The following is a 20,284-nucleotide window of genomic DNA, read 5'->3' as shown; positions in this document are numbered from 1 at the left end:
CCCTCCATAGCTGTGTTGGCGCGTTCTACCCTCTCTAGCTATGCTAACATGCTCTACTCTCCATAGCTATGTAAGCATGTTGTACCTCCGTTGCTGTGCTATCATGCTCTACCCTCCGTAGCTGTGTTAGTGCATTCCGCCCTTCTGGAGCTGTGTTAACGTGCGCTACCCTCCGTAGCAGAGTTAACGTTCTTTCGTGGACTGACAGAAGATTTTAAGGGATCTGAACTAAAATATGCGAGAAATTGATTAAAATGGGTATTATGCTGTAGTAAAACAGGGAATTCATGAAAATTTATTAAAAGAATATGATTTAGTTATACTTGTTATGAAAATGGATTGAAAAATCCCATAAAAATATATGTATATATATAAAAAAAATTATTTTCACCAAACATTTGACCAATGAGCAAATACTTTAATCCATTACCTGAGTTTTGATTGGTCAGTTTTCCTCCCCTGAGACTCATGAATCTCACACTTGATCATTCCTCTTCTGTGATTGGTCAATTGAAAGTCTACGTCATAGTGGGTTAGCTTCAGTCTGTTTTGGTTCAGGTCTTGGGAAGCATTAGGTGTCGGAAGCGACGTCAGAGGAAATCTTATTAAAGATAAGGTTGGTGAAGCGGTTTTCAGGCTTGAGGTGACATATTAGAGGTGACGAGAGAGAGCCAGCTGCTCAGAGGCATCAGAGATAAATGGTAATGACTGACACTTCATTTTGAGTTTCACAGCTGATCATTTTCTTTGTACAGTCTCTTGTCTAGCTTTCCTTGGGGTTTGTTTACAACGGGGCTTGGGAGTGGTGGCTATAAGTGACCTTCCTCTTATGAATAGGTGAAAGTGATCTTGTTTATACTTTTAATGGGTAATTTGGTGTAGGTGTGTGTGTCTCCTATAGGAAGTCTGTATTTCTAGGAGGAAAATACTGATAATTTTCATGATATAACCTATTTGTTAATTTGCCGACAGATATGTCTGACACAGATGGATCCAATGGTATTATGCCGACGTCATTATTAGTTGGTTTTCCAGGATGTTTATGTAGTATTTACGAATAATTGGAGTCACGTTCTGATAGGTTAATTTGAATGGTTGCACTTTTGAGAGAAGTGTAGTTCAGCTCCACTTCCCAGTTAGTACTGAATATGAAGTATTTGTTGATTCACCTACAAACGGATGCCTACTTTCCAAGTTTGAGATCCTTGTCATTAGAATGCATTCCATATTTCTTCCATACAGAATTAATGAAGATTAAGGGATTTTTTTTAGGTGTGATCATAATACTTACCTCTTGATGTTAAATGGTTATAGTAGGAGGGTTATGAAGGAGAGGGGAAAATGTATGAAAAAAACGATTATACTGAATATCTTGTAAAGAATGTTACTTAAGAAACATCTTTTGCTATACATAATTTGAAGTTTTGAATTGTATGTGGGATACGTGTGGGTACTTGCTAGTAGTTGCCATCTTATAATATTGTCACGCACCTTAGTCACCCATAGAACATCAAAGAGAGTACATATCTATATTATCTGGATGGGAAGCCATATGTCAGTGCTCACTATTGTTGCAAGTTTTAGAATAAAATAAGCAATTTGTTGGGTATGATCGTTGATATTTTCCATGCAGTTATTTTTTATTTATTCATTTAGAGAAGATTCATCTATGTAAATATCATGTGAACATGAAAAACTTGTATATGTAAAAATTTTATTTAACAGACCACTGGGTGCTAATGAACTGTTTGTGATAGTGGAAGAAAAGGAAAGTTTTGGATTAATGTGATAGGAATTGAAAGACAAACAAATCTTTTTTTTATATAGGAAGACCTGTAGACTTACGGTGTAGCAAAGGAGGTGCTAATGATGTCACTTGTAGATTTGAATTGAAATATTCATCAAGTCTGTGCATAGATTTATCTCTGACACTGCTTTCAACTACACTAGTTCGTAAATCATTACATATGTTAACAGTTCTGTTGAAAGAGAAGTACTTTGCTTTATTGAGGTAAAATGTTTGCCCATGAGTTTATATCCATTACTGTAAGTGAAATCAGACAACTCTATCCTTAAGTAGCTTGTTTGATCGAAATTACCAAAGCCTTTAATGATTTTGAATACCAAAATTTCCGTGTGTGGCGTGAACTCATATCTGGAAATGATAAATTGTTTCATGGTAATTAGACATATGGTACATTGACTGGAATCACACCTGTCCATTCAACACCCTACCACACCAAAGTTATGGAAAATATACTTTTTTCCCATGCTTGTTGTTTCCTGCACCAGTGAAGTAGCACAAGGATAAGATAAAGAGTGGGTTCATTCACTCACATCTCTCTAGCTGTCATGTATAATGCACCAAAACCAGCACCCCCCTAACCATAACCAAGTTCCACAGTCATTTATACAGTTTTCTATAACAGCTTCAAATACTTTGGTTCTGTCCATTAACAGCACATCACCTTATACATATATAACATGTCATTCCAGTTAACAGTCTTTCATGCTTACCTCATACCTTCTTTCATGTTCTGGCCACAGTAACTCAAAGCATCTTTCACTCCATCCCACTATCTCAACCTTGGTCTCCCCATCCAACTTGTTCCCTCCACATATGACATTTATATCCACTTTTGTAAGTCTCTCTCATCACTCATCCTCTCCATTTATCCAAACTCTTAGCTATAACTTTTTTACTACTGTGCCTCTCTGTTACCGTCTTTTATTTTTCAGGCAACCTTCCATACGCATATTGTAAGGCATTTCATTTCCAACACATCTACCCTTGTAGGTAATCTTTCGTACATTTTTATTTAGGGCCCATTCTTCACATCCATACAACACCATCAGTATTATTGTACCATTAAAGATACCCATTTTTGCTATCACAGACAGTGCACTCTCTTTTTACATATTTTGCATGGCACCTAGATCCATAGCCCATTCATCTTGCTTAGACCTATTAGAATTTTATTCACATTTGCTCACCTTTCGCCACTCACACACACTCCCAACAGTGGCAGTGAAACTGAAGGGAGTTGATGCCAACAATCTTGAGTCAGATTTAGTCAGTGCTGTCTAACCTTGTACTTCACCAGTTGAACAATTAATGATAGTGCTGATTTACTTCCATGTCAGAAGTACTGTACTGTGCTATTCAGACAATGAGATTTACCACCCTTACATCCGCCTTGCCCAGTTTTCGTTCATGTCAGTTTTCCCTATTCCCACCCATACAGACAGACTCACATGAATTAGTCTCTCCCAGTAACAAGCTGTCACTGTTCCCAGACTGCTCAGATACATCAGTTTTTCTTTTATCAGGAATTGAGGATTAACAACTTTTAATTGGTTTAGCTGATACCTTGTATCCTTAATTTCCTCTCATTAAATGCTTTGTTAGTGTTGTGTTTGTTGTGTGTGTGTGTGTGTGTGTGTGTGTGTGTGTGTGTGTGTGTGTGTGTGTGTGTGGGGGGGATGTCGCTAAAATGTGAGGCATGGAATAATATCTGTACTTCTGCTTGGGGTTTGTTGGTTGATTATGTAGCGAGGGGTTTAATGCTGTTGTTAAGAATTGGTTGCATAGCATATTTTGATGGGGTTGTGCTGGAAGTCTGTTTATTTTTGTGTGTCGGTGTTGAACATTTGGGATATTAAGCAACAGGTTAGTTCTGTGTGTTCAGTTTGTATGGTGTATAGTTTTGTGTTTTCTTTTACTGTATAGAGACCCTCATTTAGGATTTGGTAGGGGTATGTACTAAAACTTCATTGCTGGTATTTTATGTCCAGCAGTCGTAATGGGATTAGAATATATTGTTTACCTACACTATTTATTTACATTTTCACAATAATTTGATGTAGTTAATGTAGAAATGCATCCTCGTCAGTAGAAATAATTAATACTTTTTCAGTTAGTATGTTGTTTTGTCAATATTTATGAGTATTGCTTATTACTTTATAGCACACTGCCCTTGGGGATTGGTAAATTAAGAAAAGTTTTGTGTTGGAACATTTTGTTAGAGACTCATACCGACATTATTAAATATTTCTGATTAGATATTTCTGATATGATACTGAACACTATATCACGTTGCTTTATTATAAAGGAATGAAATGAGTAATAATCCTGTGGATACTGTTGTTGAAGTGAACTGTTACTTGGTGGTGGTAAATTCTTCTTCTGTGATGAGATAGAATTGAATGGTTGTTACACTTAGAGTAAAATGAGGAAACCTGTAAGCCCTTGCACGTTTTCTCAAAGAAGATTACCCATTATTGTGCATTGTCAGAAGGCTAAGCATTTCTGAGTTGGAGGTAAGTTATATATGATGGTAAGATCCTGCCTGCATGTGAAATTAACCTTTTTCTGCTACTAACACATTTTCAGGAAAGAGGATAGGATCCTCTTGCAGCGCTATTTGCCCTTTGCATCACCAGTCCCTCCTTATTGTGTGTTGGGCCTATGTTTGGGTCAGACATTGGACCGTCTTCCCTTCTGGTTCCCCCCTCCCCTCCTCCTCAGGGGCACGGTCGACCAAGGGCTTTCAACAGTTCCTTGGCAACACAGCAGTATCCTGATATAAGAACCTTGACTGCTGTGCATGGGCCTGCGGTTAGTAGGAAATGGTATATCCTCTGATTAGGGCTATGTTTGTTGCTAGCTTCAGCACACTGTCTTTTTAGTTTGAGCACTTTTGTATTATTTGGGTTAGCTGTTATTTTTTGTTACTGTAAAAGTTTATGAATATCACTAACATTATGAGGTTACTTTAAATGGTATTTGTACCTGTAAACATTTATTCTTATATGCTCGCAGTGTAGTACTTGTAGAAATGTTTTGTTGTATATGTTATAACTTTTTTCCTTGCTTTAAATGTATACCTGCTATCTGTTAACAGAAAACCTATTTTTTTTTTTTTTTTTTTTTTTTTTTTTTGTTGCATATACAGTAAATTTTATGACATCTAAAGAGAATGTGTTGCCTTAGATGACCTATGTAATGTGGCTTAGTATGGCAACTTTACAGTACTATGCTGCTTCTAGATAGCTCTTTGTATGACATCTAAAGAGAATGTGTTGCCTTAAACGACCTATGTAATGTGGCTTAGTATGGCAACTTTACAGTACTATGCAGAACCACACTTAAATGCATCTTCAGCTTTTATCAGTACAGCTGTATTTTGAATGTGTTATTTTCAGTCAGTATAGATGTACAGCATTATGAAATTTTAGCTTTATATAAAGGAATTTCTCATTAGTGCCCTCCACATTAACAGAACTTCAGTGTTAACAGACACACCCGAGAACATTAAACTTCTGCTGGAAAGTGTAAAATGTTTCATTATTGTTTATTATTATTATTATTGTTATTATTATTACTTTGCTTTGTCGCTGTCTCCCATGTTAGCGAGGTAGCACAAGGAAACAGACGAAAGAATGCCCCAACCCACCCGCATACACATGTATATACATACACGTCCACACACGCACATATACATACCTGTACATTTCAACATATACACATATACACATACACAGACATATACATATATACACATGTATATAATTCATACTTAATGCCTTTATTCATTCCCGTTGCCACCCTGCCACACATGGAATGACAACCCCTTCCCCCGCATGCGCGCGAGGTAGCGCTAGGAAAAGACAACAAAGGCCACATTCGTTCACACTCAGTCTCTAGCTCTCATGTAATAATGCACCAAAACCACAGCTCCCTTTCCACATCCAGGCCCCACAGAACTTTCAATGGTTTACCCCAGACACTTCACATGCCCCGGTTCAATCCATTGACAGCACGTCGACCCCGGCATACCACATCATTCCAGTTCACTCTATTCCTTGCACGTCTTTCACTCTCCTGCATGTTCAGGCCCCGATCACTCAAAATCTTTTTCACTCCATCTCTCCACCTCCAATTTGGTCTCCCACTTCTCGTTCCCTCCACCTCTGACACATATATCCTCTTGGTCAATCTTTCCTCACTCATTCTCTCCATGTGACCAAACCATTTCAAAACACCCTCTTCTGCTCTCTCAACCACACACTTTTTATTACCACACATCTCTCTTACCCTATTATTACTTACTCGATCAAACCACCTCACACCACATATTGTCCTCAAACATCTCATTTCCAGCACATCCACCCTTCTCTGCACAACTCTATCCATAGCCCACACCTCGCAACCATATAACATTGTTGGAACCACTATTCCTTCAGACATACCCATTTTTGCTTTCCGAGATAATGTTCTCGATTTCCACACATTCTTCAGTAATGTTATTGGTATTGATATTGGTATTTATATTAATTATATTATTTATATTATTAATTTTGTGCACTGGAGATAGTCATTTGTGCAGTTTAAAGGGTTAAAAATTAAATAGGACTCCCATGAGGAACAAATTTCAGATGCTTTGAAGATTTTCGTGCTTTTTGAATGTCGGTATTTCTTTGGACTCCAATTTCATGACATGCCAGCCATGTTCATTGTTTGTGCATTTTGATATAGAAGGTTTTACAGAATTTTGTTTGTGAAATAGTTGAGATTCATTGCAGTAATTATAGCTTTGGTGTGGAGATCTCATTGTTTGAATTTTTCTTTTTCTCATATTGTTAGGATACAATTTTTCTGCAGATGGTAGATAGTACATAATGCAGAGTATACAGCATCCTTCATTTTCAGAAGAGTAGCGCTGTTCAGCATATCTGTTGAGAGTATTACGTATGATTATATGTTGATTTGTGAACCTTTTGAAAGATAAAAATTGATTTCTCCATTCATTTCTTTAATTTCATATTAAAATATGGGACTGTATTTATTGTAATGTAGCAGTTTTGATCATGGCATTATATCTGTGCAAGACAGTTTTCCAAAGAAAGTAATACTTTTTGAGCTTTTTTCTTTAAATGATAATGCTTTAAAGCTTAACTATGCATGCTCAGTGTTTTAGTAATTATGTAAATGCTGTATGGATCCATAGTTACTGCTGTCAAAGTATAAGATTGTCTTTGCAAGGAGTTTCTTGAGAGAGTAAGAGTGCTTTTATAGTCGGGTTTGATTTTGATCTTATTTTACCTACTATGCATATGACTGTATAAAACTTAATGGCAAGTAACTTTTTTATATTGTATCCTCCAGTTGTATCAGATTAATAAACTATTATGTAAAAATGATTCTTGATGTTTATTGATATTTTTGCATAACTCAAGTCTTTATTTTCCCATAGATTTCCATGCGTTTGGTACCATCGACAACTAATGCAATGGGAATGTATACTTTGCGACGGCTTCACTTAAGTCGGGCGAAACTTAAAGCTTCCAGCCGAACATCTGCTCTCCTCTCGGGTTTTGCAATGGTAATTTATCAATTTATCCCCAAACATATTTGGCATCCATTTGATATTATTTCTGGCCCTTTGCAGGAGCTCAGAGGCCCTGAATCTATTAATGTTTTATGATGTTCTTGTGGCACCCATCCAAATGACAAATTTCTCTTGTATATTTTTATTACCATTGATGAACTTAATGGGCGTCCTTTCTTCACTTGGTGTACAGGTAGCTATGGTGGAAGTTCAGCTTACCAGTAGATGTGGAGAAAAGCAAATTGGACAGGGGAATTGTACCACTGTTCCTGATGGGCTTCTGATTGCATTTAGTGTGTGTACAACTTTGCTGGTGGCAGTACACTTACTAGCCCTCATGATTTCCACATGTGTACTCCCACATGTGGAGGCAGTTGCCAACATGGCTCATGTTGATTCCGTGACTAATCTGCACGGTACTACCAATATATCAGAGTCACCACATGTTACTATGCACAGGTATGTCATATATTATGTATATGTATATGCTTGACAAGTACTTCCCTATAAGGTTAGTGTGTCCAGTGAACCTTGGTTAGTGGCTTGGCTTTGCTGGGGTCTGCCCTCATACCTGTCAGCAGCTTTCACTTGGGGATGATGTTATCCTGCCTAGGTTATCAGTAGAGATGCACCCTATTTATTTCTTGGACTGTAGTGAAGGCCGGTTTTGGTTTGCTTGTTTATACCATTTGAACATGAATGAGTACCTGTATCTGAATAAGTTCATATCCTATATCAGGCCAAAATTAGAGTATACTTCTCAGGTTTGGTCACCACACCCAGAAAAACACAAAGAGCTCATGAGAAGGTTCAGAAGAGGGCAACAGTATTTTACCAGCATTAAGAGAAGTTTGTTCACCACACCTAAAGAGGGACAATGAACTAATAGAGAAATTCCAGAGGAGAGCAACAAAGATTTTGCAAGAATTAGATTAACCACACTTAGATAAAAGTCACTCTCCATCAGTAGAGACAATAAAAGAGTTTCAAATTCTAAACAGCACTATCTTTAACTTAATATCACTGAAGGACAAAAAGCTGACAGGCACACTTCCTATCTTTTGTTCTTTAATGACTTAACCCACAGATTAATATCACATATTCCATGGTTCATGTTCAGTGAGCATAGACTGTTAAGGACATTTTTAATGTAAAAGGATATACTGTTTAATGATTGTTTTATTTTGTTGACAGGTACATTGAGGCAGCTTGGAGCTTTTCTACAGTTTTGGGCATCTTGTTATTTCTTGTAGAAATTGGTCTTCTTAGCTGGGTAAAATTCCTTGATTATTCATACAATGCTGCTCTCGGGTCAACAATTCTTTTGGTACCCATTGTGCTTCTTTTTACTATGTTTGCACTCCATTTTTACTGGAAGTTAGTTGCCCACAAGGTGGAAAGTGCTGGTAAGAATCTACAGGACCTGGAGCAACAGCTTAGGGTGCTGCAGCAAACAAATGAGGCCCAACAAAATGGGGCTCAGTCTTCCATTCAAGTGGTGTGATTGCCTTTCCCAAGATGATTGAACTCAGTTCTCTCAAGAGGAAGTGAACAATTCACCATCTGACTTTTGATAATCTATATATGTGATAATTAGATATTAAAATCTTCCTAATACAGTATTTATCTTGTAATGTGTTATTTGTTATGAGAGTGGATTCTGTTAACATAAGATAATCTTATGTCAGCACCCTAATCATGGTGTATATTCGGTGCAGTATGGAAACATTGCTTTTTGATAGATGAAAATTATATGTACACATGGTCATACATGTAGTATGTCACAGTATGCATCAAAATCCAGGAAGTTCAAAATGGGTCAATCTACCCAGTGGTCTTGTGCTTGGCCTTACTAATCATTACTCATTTCAGAATGTATGCATGGGAGTGTGTACATGTCTTGATCCCTTTAAATACATATGAAATATTTAAATTTAAATACCATGATCATCAGCTTTATCATAGAGAATCTGATTTTTATAATTACGTGTAAGATTAAATTATATTGTTGATGTTATGAAATGATATTGTAAGTAGGCACGAGGATTTCTTCCTTACTCTTCCATTTTCTTTCTTCTCTTCTCCTTTTACTCATTTCCTCTTCATGCTAGTACAACTGAGTGAATGAGACTGGAATAATTTGAAATAGATTTGAATGTTGTAAATAACTGCTTAATGTCAGTTTTATTCATCTGTCCAGGTTCCCTTACATTACTATGAGTGTGTTATGGTATTTTTACAGTGTAAGAAACCTGAAGATTTAGGCGGTATATGCCCTCTTAGCTTACTTTATTTTTATACTTTTCAGATTTTTCCTCCCCCCCTTTGAATTACAACTATTAAATATCTTTGCATTTATTATGCCATTTCCAGTGTATGGTATATGTATGATAGAGCAATAAGGCATCTAAAGACATTCATGTAGATGCAGGGTGTAATTCAATGTTCACTGAATGTCTATTAATGTGAAGAAACACCCTTTTTCGAGCAATACCTAAAGTTACTTTCATCAGTTTTTGATTCCCTTGCTCCGTCCAGAGAGGTTATTGTAATCAGAGTATGACTGCTATTTTGTCTTTCATTCCACATACATGCATGTGAAATTATACAGAATGAGTCATTGGTCACAAAAACCTGCTGGAGGATCACTCTTGTCATCCTCTTTGTCGAAAGGAGCTTTAACCTTGGATATACATACAGCACCATAGTTTTAGTAGGCAACTTTGTTGTTCTGTACTCATCCTTCTGTTTAAAGCATGCAGTTCTTGTACCCATGCGCTCATACAAAAGGGGAAGGGTATGCATTGTAATTACAATAAAACCTTGTTCTAATGGAATTCACTGTGCTGTATTGAAATTCAGCTTTTAATGGACGTTTTGGATACTGTCAAACTAAGTTTCAGATTAGTGGAAAATTTGAGGAAAGTCTAGTACATCACAAATTTAGATCTGTAAGGTAAGAACCAGCAGACTGAGTGTAGGATGTAATGGGGTGTAATGGAATAGTCCATCATTTTCTGACGTCAGTCCGGGATGTTTGACTTCAAGCCAGGACATTTTCTTGGGAGAAAATGTGACAGCCTATTGTGCATCTCTTCAGTGCGCATTTTACTTTACTTTTATTCAGTAATCTTGCATTACTTTAGAGTATTTTAATGAAGTAATGCTGCATTTTATACCTGTGCACCTACAAAGATAATTGGAGTAGAAATTTCAAGATGAAATCAGACTTAGCTTGGTCACTGCTTGCTTTTCTCTAATAAGCATGTGTTTGGTCAATCCTTAAAAATTTGTCTCCATTGCTTTTGTCTCCAAATCCCAAATTCTATTGAGGGTTTTACCCACATAAAGAGTACTTAATAGTTTCCACTTTCATTTTGTGATTTTCTACTGATTCATTGCTTATCTTTATAAATACCACTATTTACAAATGCTTGTAACTGAACTTTGCTTACAAGTGATTACACAGTGAGTGAGAAGCTACCTTTGGTGAGGCTGTATTATTGTTAGAGGATGAAAAGCAGTAAAGGACCTTCTTACATCAAAGGAGTCCACCAGTTCCCCGCTCCTGCATAGGATCCATCCTTGAAGCTGCAGGAACCCCCATAAAAGTAGTCCTGGTACTGTATAAAGTTTAATTGTGTGCACCAGTGATTTTCATGTCATATTATTTTAAACTATATCAAGTCTGCAGTTTCTCTGTTCGTTTAAGCATTCACCTTTTTGAGCACACAGGAGATTCCATGCTCTTAATCTTCATACTTATTTTAATCTAACTTCTCCTCAGGGAATTTTAGGAATCCCATCTTTTGTCATGCCATCATTGTTTTATTAATTAAAGTGACCATCTCTGATCCTCACTTGAATGCAATTCCACCTACCCCATCATTCATTTTGTTTCTCTTAGTCCTGTTACTAATTGGGATGATATGTGAAAATCTCGGATGATTCTGCCCATTTGTCTGCATCATACTAATTTAGAGAAAAAATTATTACATGAGTGAAAGTTTAATTTTAGAGAATATTGAAGAAATACAGTATTTTATTTTCATGTATATGTAAACAATATGTAAGTTAAAACAAAATTTTTTTGTGTGTGTTATCTTTTATGTATTTCACATAATACCAAGAAGGATATTTGTTATAAAATTCTTGGATACTGATGCAAGTATTTTTTGTCAGGAATAATATATTCTCTGGTAAAGTTTCTCACGTAATCTTAATCCAATAGGAGCTGTATCATGCTTTCAGATTTAATTCATCTTTTTCAAAAGTACAAGCACAGGGGTAACTGCATAGGGAATTCTTTTGCAAATATGTACTAAGGAGCAGTGGTCCTTATCTCTTGACAGTAAAATGTGCTGAAGTATACTCTAGCTAAGATTTTGCATGTTACTTCCTGCTTTTAATGTTAGAAACAGATGAACTACTGTAGGATGAAAAAGTATATGGAATGTTGTGTAAATCATTTTAATATATTTATAATTATGATGTGCCCAGTCTGCACTTGACAGCTCAGTATTTTGTGAAATACTGTTCACTAAGTATGCTCGTTGCCGTGTAATATGCTGTGACAATAAAGTGAATGCATTTATAGTGTAAGCTGATTAGTACTTTTAATAAACAAGCACCATGTGAAATGTTCAACGCAATGTAAGCTCTACTGAGTCCATAATTTTTTGAAAAAAGGTTTTCACGTATATACCCATTACTGTCATAGAACCATAATAGTACTGCATGGTATATCTACTTTTGATAGATTAAGTGACTTATAGCCTCGGAAGTAAGTGTTAAGATACAATGGATGTTTAAAAAATAAAGTTTATCCCCGCCAAATATTTTTAAGCATATATTACTTGTTTTTAGTCTTAGAATGCTGTTTACTGGACTCTACCTGCATGGGGTAAAACTGTAAGAGAAAAGTCACCTTTGGCAAGGCTGTATTATTTTGAATACAGCCTTGTCAAAGAACTTCTTACTCCAAGGGTGTTCATCACTGCCCTGCTACTGGAAGTAGTGCAGCATTGGGCTGCAGGAGCCTTTGAAAAGAAGGTTCTGGATAACATCAAGACATTTTTAGAAAGGATCCTGGGGTAATAATGAATGAATATCTCAGAGTACATATACATCACTTAATTTTTTTAAATACAGTATTATAATGATGATTACTTTGTTATTAATTGGTATATTTTATGATATCACCTGCAGTGTATTATCATAAGACTTAAATATTTGATTTTTCTCTTTTCAATTTGCATGATAGCCTTCAGATGCCAAAAGTCTTAAACTTCCCTGTAATCGCAGACAAAAGGGTACTTTTCACCACAGAAAAAGTTGTTAGCATGGTATCCAGACCACTTATCTAGAAACACACATTTCTTGCCAGGGTTCTTGCTTGGCTGACCTAGCTTCCATGTACTTTTTTCAACTTTTCGCTCAGAAAGCCACTGCCAGGTTCGAGAAAGTGGGTTGAACCGTGCACCCACCCAGAAAGCATCAGCTGGAAATGAAGACAAGCAAGTTATATCCACATGTGTTATTTTATGTGATACTACTAGGATAAGTTTAGTAGGTAGCCTTGAACAAAGAATTTATTAACATACAGTTTTAGATTTGACATTTTGTTCACTGAACACATGAAAGATGATGGTATTCAGTGATTCTTCTTGTAAAATAGGCAGTAGTAATAAACATATTATAGATGTATGTATCTTGAATTCTGTGAAAAGGAGTGTGTATCAGAGAAGTCTAGAAAATTGTATGTGATAAACAACGAAGTTTTTAAGAGATGGAAAAAGTACTTTGAAAACCTGATTAGGTGTGAAGATGTACATGACATAGATCTTGGCACAAAAGGATGAAAATTCAGTTGAATGCTGGCAAAGAGGATGTTACACAAGATATGAAAAAGTTAGGTGTTTTACAGAGGATAGGGTGAGATGCTGAAAACTGTAGGTCAAGCTATAGTTGAATGAAGCTGAAAAGAGTATAAAACATGGAGGCTGAAGAGAATTTCTGAAAGGGGGTAAATCAGGGAAGTGGGTGAAAAGAGACACATTAAGATGTAAGGTGGATAAAGTGACTTAATAAGAATAAGGGTCTACTTGTGGAATAAACAGAAATATGTCAAAATCAGGGTGCATGAAAAGTTTTTAGGAATCACAGAATTATTCTTGTACCTGAATGATGTAAGTTAAAAGTATTTGCAGATGTGTGTCACATTCTGATCAGAATTAGAAATTTGGCTTTGACCCAGATAATACAAAATACAGATGCACTTGCTACTGTGCTTTCTTTTATGTAATAAGGTTAAAAAAGAGAAGTGCAAAAAAGATGCATACAAGTGTGATATACTCACAGTAGTAACGTGAGAGATAGTCTTGTAGCTGTGAGAGCCTCCAGGGTGCTGCTAGGCCCCCTCCATAACTCTGGCACATGGAGTGGGCCTCACCCCATGTCCTCCAGTCCCGTGCATCATGTATAATAAGGTAGCAACCTTCTGCCAGTAGCCGGAAGGGGTTAGGGCAGGAGATGGCTGGAGTAAGGAAGTCAAGGTCACTCTTATGCATATTGTTAATGTTTGTTATTGCTATACATTCTTGGTCTGTGGTGATATTTGTTTTATTCTCAATATACTCTATAGATGTGCACCATAGCAAAATACAATGGAAGTCACATTCTGTAGCTTGATGCACACCACAGAATCAAACTAGAGTTCATACTTTGTACATGATGTACACCATTGTATCACATACTTAGGTTTACACTCTAGTCAGATTCACATGAGCATCACACTTGAGGTTACAAACTAACCACAAGCACACCACAGCATCACACGAGGTCACACTACATAGCCTGATGCACACTAAAGTATCACACAGCTCTCATATTGTACCCAGATGCACACTTGAGCAACTCAAACTTGAAGTCACACTACAGCTGTACATGATGCACACCACAGCATCATACTTGAAATCACACTGTAGTCGGCTGCTCATCATATCAAACTTTGGTTCAGTTTTAACATGAGTAATATCTCATTCAAGTCTCTCTCCAAATTTCCATCATTACCTTTTTCTGGTCCTTATGTAACTCCTTGTTAGAGCTGCATTGTTACCTCATCTTGAAAGCTAGTTTTATTCCTACTTTCTAGGTGCTTCTGACATTTATATTGTTTTTCTCTTACCCACATTTAAACAGCTGGTGCATGCAGAATTTTCTAAAAAATATTTGGTACTGTACAAAGAATTCACTCTAATCATATTTTCATCTGCTAAGACTTTGACAAATGCCTCACTTAATGCTAAACAAACACATATTTTGCTATTTGTTCCAGTGTTTTCATGCTTTTAGAACAGATGTGTCTGTGTAAGTGTTATATCAGCATGACACTAATATATTGTGATGTATTTATGACTCTGACACTTACTCCCCTGCTGAAGTAAGTAGAAATATATATAATGAGGGAATTTTGTGAAGAGTCACATGCATGCACTACTTTGCTTCCAGTGAGTTTTGGTAAAACCTAGTTTGATATATAGAGTGACAAAACTGTTTTCTTAATGCTACAAGGTGACTTTTTGACTACTAGTAAATATCAGGTAGCATCTTACTATATCTTTTTAACATTCATTTACTCACGAGCTGGAGGTAGTGTGTAGGGAAGCTCTGTAGTTGTGGTGGTAGTGGTGGTGGTTGTAGTCTTGGTAGCACCAGAAGAAGCCTCTGTGGGTTTATCATCGTCGTCTGTAACCAAGGTGACACTGGGTTCTATGGTGGCATTTGTACCTTCAGTAGTAAATTCCGTGGGTCTGGGAGCAAATGGAGATATCACTTCCCAGAAGCCTGCAAAGCCTTTCACAAAACTGTCCAAAGGATTTTCAAAGTCGGTGTCATTGTAGTCACCATAGTCACTGTCGGGCTCAACAGTGGTGGTGGTGACATTGTCGAAGTCCGTGGTAATGGTAGTGTCAAGGCCCATGGTAGTGAGGTTGTCATGAGCTAGAGAGGCGATGGTGGTGAATGTTACATTGGTGGCCTCCAGCAAATCTGTCAGACAAGGAATTTCATCAACTTCTATCAGTACATGTCCTGCCCCTTCCACATTCCCATATTCACCACATACTATTCTTATAAGACTAAAGATGGTGTAAGTAGGACTATGGCGCTACCCCACTCCACAGGAAACAGCATTGCTATCCCTTGCTTCAGCGAGGTAGTTCCAGGAAAGCAGACAAAAAGGCCACATTTGTGCACACTCACAGTCTAGCTGTCATGTGTAATGCTCCCTAACCTCATCCAGGCCCTACAGACCTTTCCATGGTTTACCCCAGACGTTTCACATGCCCTGGTTCAGTCCATTGGCAGCACATCAACTCTTGTATACCACATCATTCCAATTCACTCTATTCCTTGCACGCCCTTACCCTCCTGTATGTTCAGGCCCTGATTGCTCAAAATCTTTTCCACTCCATCCTTCCACCTCCAGTTTGGTCTCCAGCTTCATGTTCCCTCCACCTCTGACCCATATATCCTCTTTGTCAATCTTTCCTCACTCATTCTCTCTATATGTCCAAACCATTTCAACACCATCTTCTGCTCTCTCTAGCAATAATGTTGTCTGTAGTGCGGGCAATATATGGTGATGTCTGTAGTACTGGCAGTATATGGTGGTGTCTGTAGTACTGGCAGTATATGATGGTGTCTGTAGTACTGGCAGTATATGGTGATGTCCGTAGTACTGGCAGTATATGGTGATGTCTGTAGTACTGGTAGTATATGGTGGTGTCTGTAGTACTGGCAGTATATGATGGTGTCTGTAGTGCTGGCAGTATATGGTGATGTCTGTAGTACTGGCAGTATATGGTGGTGTCTGTAGTACTGGCAGTATATGGTGGTGTCTGTAGTACTGGCAGTATATGATGGTGTCTGTAGTACTGGCAGTATATGGTGATGTCTGTAGTACTGGCAGTATATGGTGTGTATAGAACATAGGCAATATGTGGTGTAGGTCTGAGGATGGCGTGTGTGTACAATTGGACATATACAGTTCATGTAGAACCTTCCATGTTCTATTTCATACCCGTCTGCATCTGGCCTACATACTACTTACTCACAAAGTTCATGGGGTTCTCAGACCAATATATTTTCCATAGTTATTCGTATAAGATGGTGGGTCATAACTGATCTCTTGATGGATTTTAAAATATATTCTTAAAGTTACACCTACATTTCTCTTTGAGATAACTAAGAAAACACCTGCATTACCCTAGTTCAAAACTTTGTGAACTTAGATTATATGCATGGAAAACATGCAAATGAAATACATATACACACATCTGAAATGGCAGAAATAAACGATTTATTTCCAAATAGTGAACTGTAAGATTTCCTGCCGACAGGTGAATATGACCGTAAAACAACGGCATGAAGTGGTAAAAGATGATTGTGAGGTGATGTGCAGTAATATACCAGAGATAAGGAAATAGAATTCTGCCATGTAGCCAAAAGAGTAGATGACATAAGGGTACCATTAACGACTTGGTGAATTAAGCTTTAAAAAAAGAAATCGGATTCTACCAACAATTTGAAAAATAATATTGCCAGATGCAAAGGTGACGGCAAGACGAGCCTGGTTAATTGGGCTGACGTCATACCATTTAAAGAACAAAAAAGGTTTGCGTGAGAAAGAACAGAAGGTCCCTGAACTGCTTAATTGCTGTTACTAACGACTGTTGAGCACTATCATCAGGAAACTAGCACAAAATTGTAGTCGTGTGCTAAAAGGAAGTGCAAATATAAAAAATCTGTAGGCCTTATTTGAGCATGGCGTTTATCTACGACAAACGGAATATATATATATATATATATATATATATATATATATATATATATATATATATATATATATGATTTTTTTTTAATTTTCCAAAAGAAGGAACAGAGAAGGGGGCCAGGTGAGGATATTCCCTCAAAGGCCCAGTCCTCTGTTCTTAACGCTACCTCGCTAATGCGGGAAATGACGAATAGTATGAAAGAAAAAGAAAATATATATATGATAGTAATTATACTTAGGAAACTAGAATTTCGTAACATCACATGGAAAATTAGTCTAAAAGTTTCCAACTCCTGTCAAGAGGGAATGGATTAATTGATAGTGTGTGTGTGTGTATATATATATATATATATATATATATATATATATATATATATATATACATACATACATATATTAATATTGAAAGTGTATATACCGTCTATCTCTTGACTGGTGGGGTCGGTATAGTTGGCGGGAAGGTCTTGATGGCGGCAGTTGGACTGACAGCTATCGTGGACCTGCCTCTTCAAGTCGCGGATCTCGCTGCTCAACATGATCATCAGCTCCTTCATGGCCACCAGCACATCCGTCATGGCGCAGATGTTCTTGTCCGAGGAGCTTTCTGCCATGACAGGCCCCGTGTCAACGATGGCCCAGCAGAGGAGGAGAAATATCGTGACTTGGTTCTTGGAAATGGTGGTCATCGTGTGTGAATATGTTAGCGGTCAGTATAATTAGTCCTCTTGTATGTATAATTTCTGGGTTTTATAGATAAATGACTGTACAAAAGTAATTTACACAACTTTTTCATACGTCTATAAAGTACTCGAACATTTAACTGGAATGATCGTCATCGATTTATTTCTTCACTAAAATTTGAAGTCGCTCCACATTGTGTTCAATAGTCTCAATAATCCATGCCTCTTTGCAAGTAGACATTCACAAACATAAAGCTGACGAGGTGCCAGGATAAACAGGTTTGATACCAAATGTGTAATTGTATCTCGACAGCTTAGATTAATAAATAATAAGGGTAAAATGTCGGGCCTTGCGGCACCCCACTGTGACACTCTACCACACTGTCTCCACGCACACTGGGCACCCAGCCTCAGCCAGGCCCGTCTTCAGCTCCACCTCTGAGGCCAGGATTTAATTGCCACTAATTACATCCTTTTATTTTAATCGGACAACCGGCCTACTGCCGCCTTTGCTTTCACTCTTTGGTTTTTCTTGGCCGGGATGACCAGTGGTTGAGGTGATCACACACACACACACACACACACACACACACACACACACACACATATATAGCTCATGTTGCCTGCTTTATCGTCATTAATTATCTCATAACGCCGATTTAGAGTTATCAGTTCATGTTTCTTGCATTTGACTCGCCTGTTGTTTATATAGTCTGCTCCGAGCCCTTGTGACGTGAAACCATCACATATCCGCACAGGTATTTTCCCCAGACGAATTAGAATGAATTATAGGTATGCAGCAGTTAATAATGTTCTGGGAAAACGCGCGTACAGTTTCTGCATGCACGCTTCCTCCCTGTACCGCACAAACAGGTATTTTTTATGGGAGCCTCCGTGGTGTAGTGGTCAGCGTTATGGCAAGGGAATTCGCCTTCAGGCACCTTCAAGGCTGCACTCCACGCAGGAGCAGGGAAACCATGAACTCCATGGGGGCGAGAATATCTTGAACATTGAACTCCTCTCCATCTACTGAAAATTCTATAAACTCGACATTAGTCACCTTACCCGTTGTGTAATCACCTATCTATCTATATATATATATATATATATATATATATATATATATATATATATATATATATATATATATATGTATATATATATATATGTATGTATATATATATATATATATATATATATATATATATATATATATATATATATATATATATATATATATATATATAAAGGTAAAGATATGTGGCAGGGGAATATAAGAGTGCTCATAATGCACAAACAGTAATCACATCCTGAGACAGAAACAGGAGACCCTCACACCACACCCTTGGTGGGGGGCGTCAACATCACCGGAATGTTTTTCATTAAAGTCACATCTCGGGAGTCACATGTGGCCGGGGGGGTCGAGTGTGTGTACCCAGGCCAGCATCCCCCACGCCTGCCTCATTATCATCTGGGACCGCCTGGCTCAGCCTCCCACGGCAAAAACCAAGTTGAGAATGAGATGCGCGGCTGAGGTCGGGTTACTTCCCGCCCCCGCCCGACGCCCACCACCAGCCCAGCTAACACTACCGCCGCCGTCGCCTCAAGTGAACTGAGAGATAAAGGCGTCACGTTGAGTGTTATGAAATATATAAATATATATCCATATACTTTATAACCAAACGTACGACCGTGGACAGAACTGAGATTGTCTTATATTGCCAGTAAGTTTTTCAGTACGTTTCAAGTGATAAGGGGACGTTCCCAGTGAGTAAGCCATCTCTTGGGTAATAGTGTTGACTGAAATATTCAGTAAATGTTCCCATTAGTTAACTAATTATGTAGTTCTTAATGTGTCAAGCCTTTTAACATGGAGCCTCTGGTCTACGTCAGGCGACAGACAGGTTGCTTGAGAGTTTGGGGTCACCATAGAGACCCACCCATCTTGGAGGCATCTCTTCATCCTCCCATTTGGGACTGGTCAAGGCATGGGTACCTGGCAAACTTTCTCTGTTATCCCATTTATTACTCACGTTTTAGAGATCATGGAACACCACAAGGGGCATCGGTGGCATGACTGATAATATCCAAAGAACCCTAGTTCCATCCTCTCAAATGATATGGTCGCTCCTGTGGAAATTATTTAAACGTGCTATGTCATTCGGGCAAATGGTTACTTGGAGTGCTATGCCATTATTAGGTAGTTATGCAAAAAAAAAAAAAAAGCCTAAGTGAGCCAGGGTGTCATATGTACAGTGACTGAGTCTACGGTTTTAATTAAATGATTCTGAAAACGATCCTCTAGATTATTCGACTGACGACGCTTATGCCATAATGACCCTGGCAGCTGTTAGGCCTAACGTCAGAATAACTTTACC

The 20,284-nt window shown here is 37.7% G+C and overlaps 2 protein-coding genes across 4 annotated transcripts; one reads left to right on the top strand and one right to left on the bottom strand.

Moving 5' to 3' along the window:
• Positions 1–541: 541 nt before the first annotated feature.
• Positions 542–12,229, top strand: Orai (calcium release-activated calcium channel protein orai). Of its 3 annotated transcripts, none has more exons than XM_071685156.1 (5): positions 542–701; positions 4,394–4,618; positions 7,257–7,385; positions 7,585–7,850; positions 8,586–12,229. In XM_071685156.1, exons 2-5 carry the CDS (start codon positions 4,469–4,471, stop codon positions 8,893–8,895), a joined length of 855 nt encoding a protein of 284 aa, XP_071541257.1. In that variant the 5' UTR covers positions 542–701; positions 4,394–4,468; the 3' UTR covers positions 8,896–12,229. The 3 variants fall into 3 exon arrangements, with proteins under 3 accessions (XP_071541257.1, XP_071541258.1, XP_071541259.1); XM_071685157.1 differs by having other exon boundaries at positions 547–616; XM_071685158.1 differs by lacking the exon at positions 4,394–4,618 and having other exon boundaries at positions 562–701.
• Positions 11,847–18,313, bottom strand: LOC139761174 (uncharacterized). Its single transcript, XM_071685155.1, has 4 exons — positions 17,645–18,313; positions 15,033–15,440; positions 13,750–13,926; positions 11,847–12,891 (listed from the first exon to the last, which is right to left on the bottom strand). The coding sequence occupies exons 1-4, from the start codon at positions 17,910–17,912 to the stop codon at positions 12,674–12,676; spliced, it is 1,071 nt and encodes a 356-aa protein (XP_071541256.1). The 5' UTR covers positions 17,913–18,313; the 3' UTR covers positions 11,847–12,673.
• Positions 18,314–20,284: the final 1,971 nt, after the last annotated feature.

This window comes from Panulirus ornatus, chromosome 39 (genome assembly GCF_036320965.1).
Source record: "Panulirus ornatus isolate Po-2019 chromosome 39, ASM3632096v1, whole genome shotgun sequence".
Lineage (NCBI taxonomy): Eukaryota > Metazoa > Arthropoda > Malacostraca > Decapoda > Palinuridae > Panulirus > Panulirus ornatus.
This window is presented reverse-complemented; position numbering and strand designations above follow the sequence as displayed.

Excerpts from the sequence above, each read along its gene's own strand:
- Orai (XM_071685156.1), top strand. The coding sequence starts at position 4,469 with ATGTTTGGGTCAGACATTGGACCGTCTTCCCTTCTGGTTCCCCCCTCC. Across the intron at positions 4,619-7,256 it reads CTGCTGTGCATGGGCCTGCG|ATTTCCATGCGTTTGGTACC; the intron begins GTTAGTAGGAAA and ends ATTTTCCCATAG. Across the intron at positions 7,851-8,585 it reads CCACATGTTACTATGCACAG|GTACATTGAGGCAGCTTGGA; the intron begins GTATGTCATATA and ends TTTTGTTGACAG.
- LOC139761174 (XM_071685155.1), bottom strand. The coding sequence starts at position 17,912 with ATGACCACCATTTCCAAGAACCAAGTCACGATATTTCTCCTCCTCTGC. Across the intron at positions 13,927-15,032 it reads CTACACACTACCTCCAGCTC|CCATCTCCTGCCCTAACCCC; the intron begins GTGAGTAAATGA and ends TCCTTACTCCAG. Across the intron at positions 12,892-13,749 it reads CTATCTCTCACGTTACTACT|CTGATGCTTTCTGGGTGGGT; the intron begins GTGAGTATATCA and ends CTTCATTTCCAG.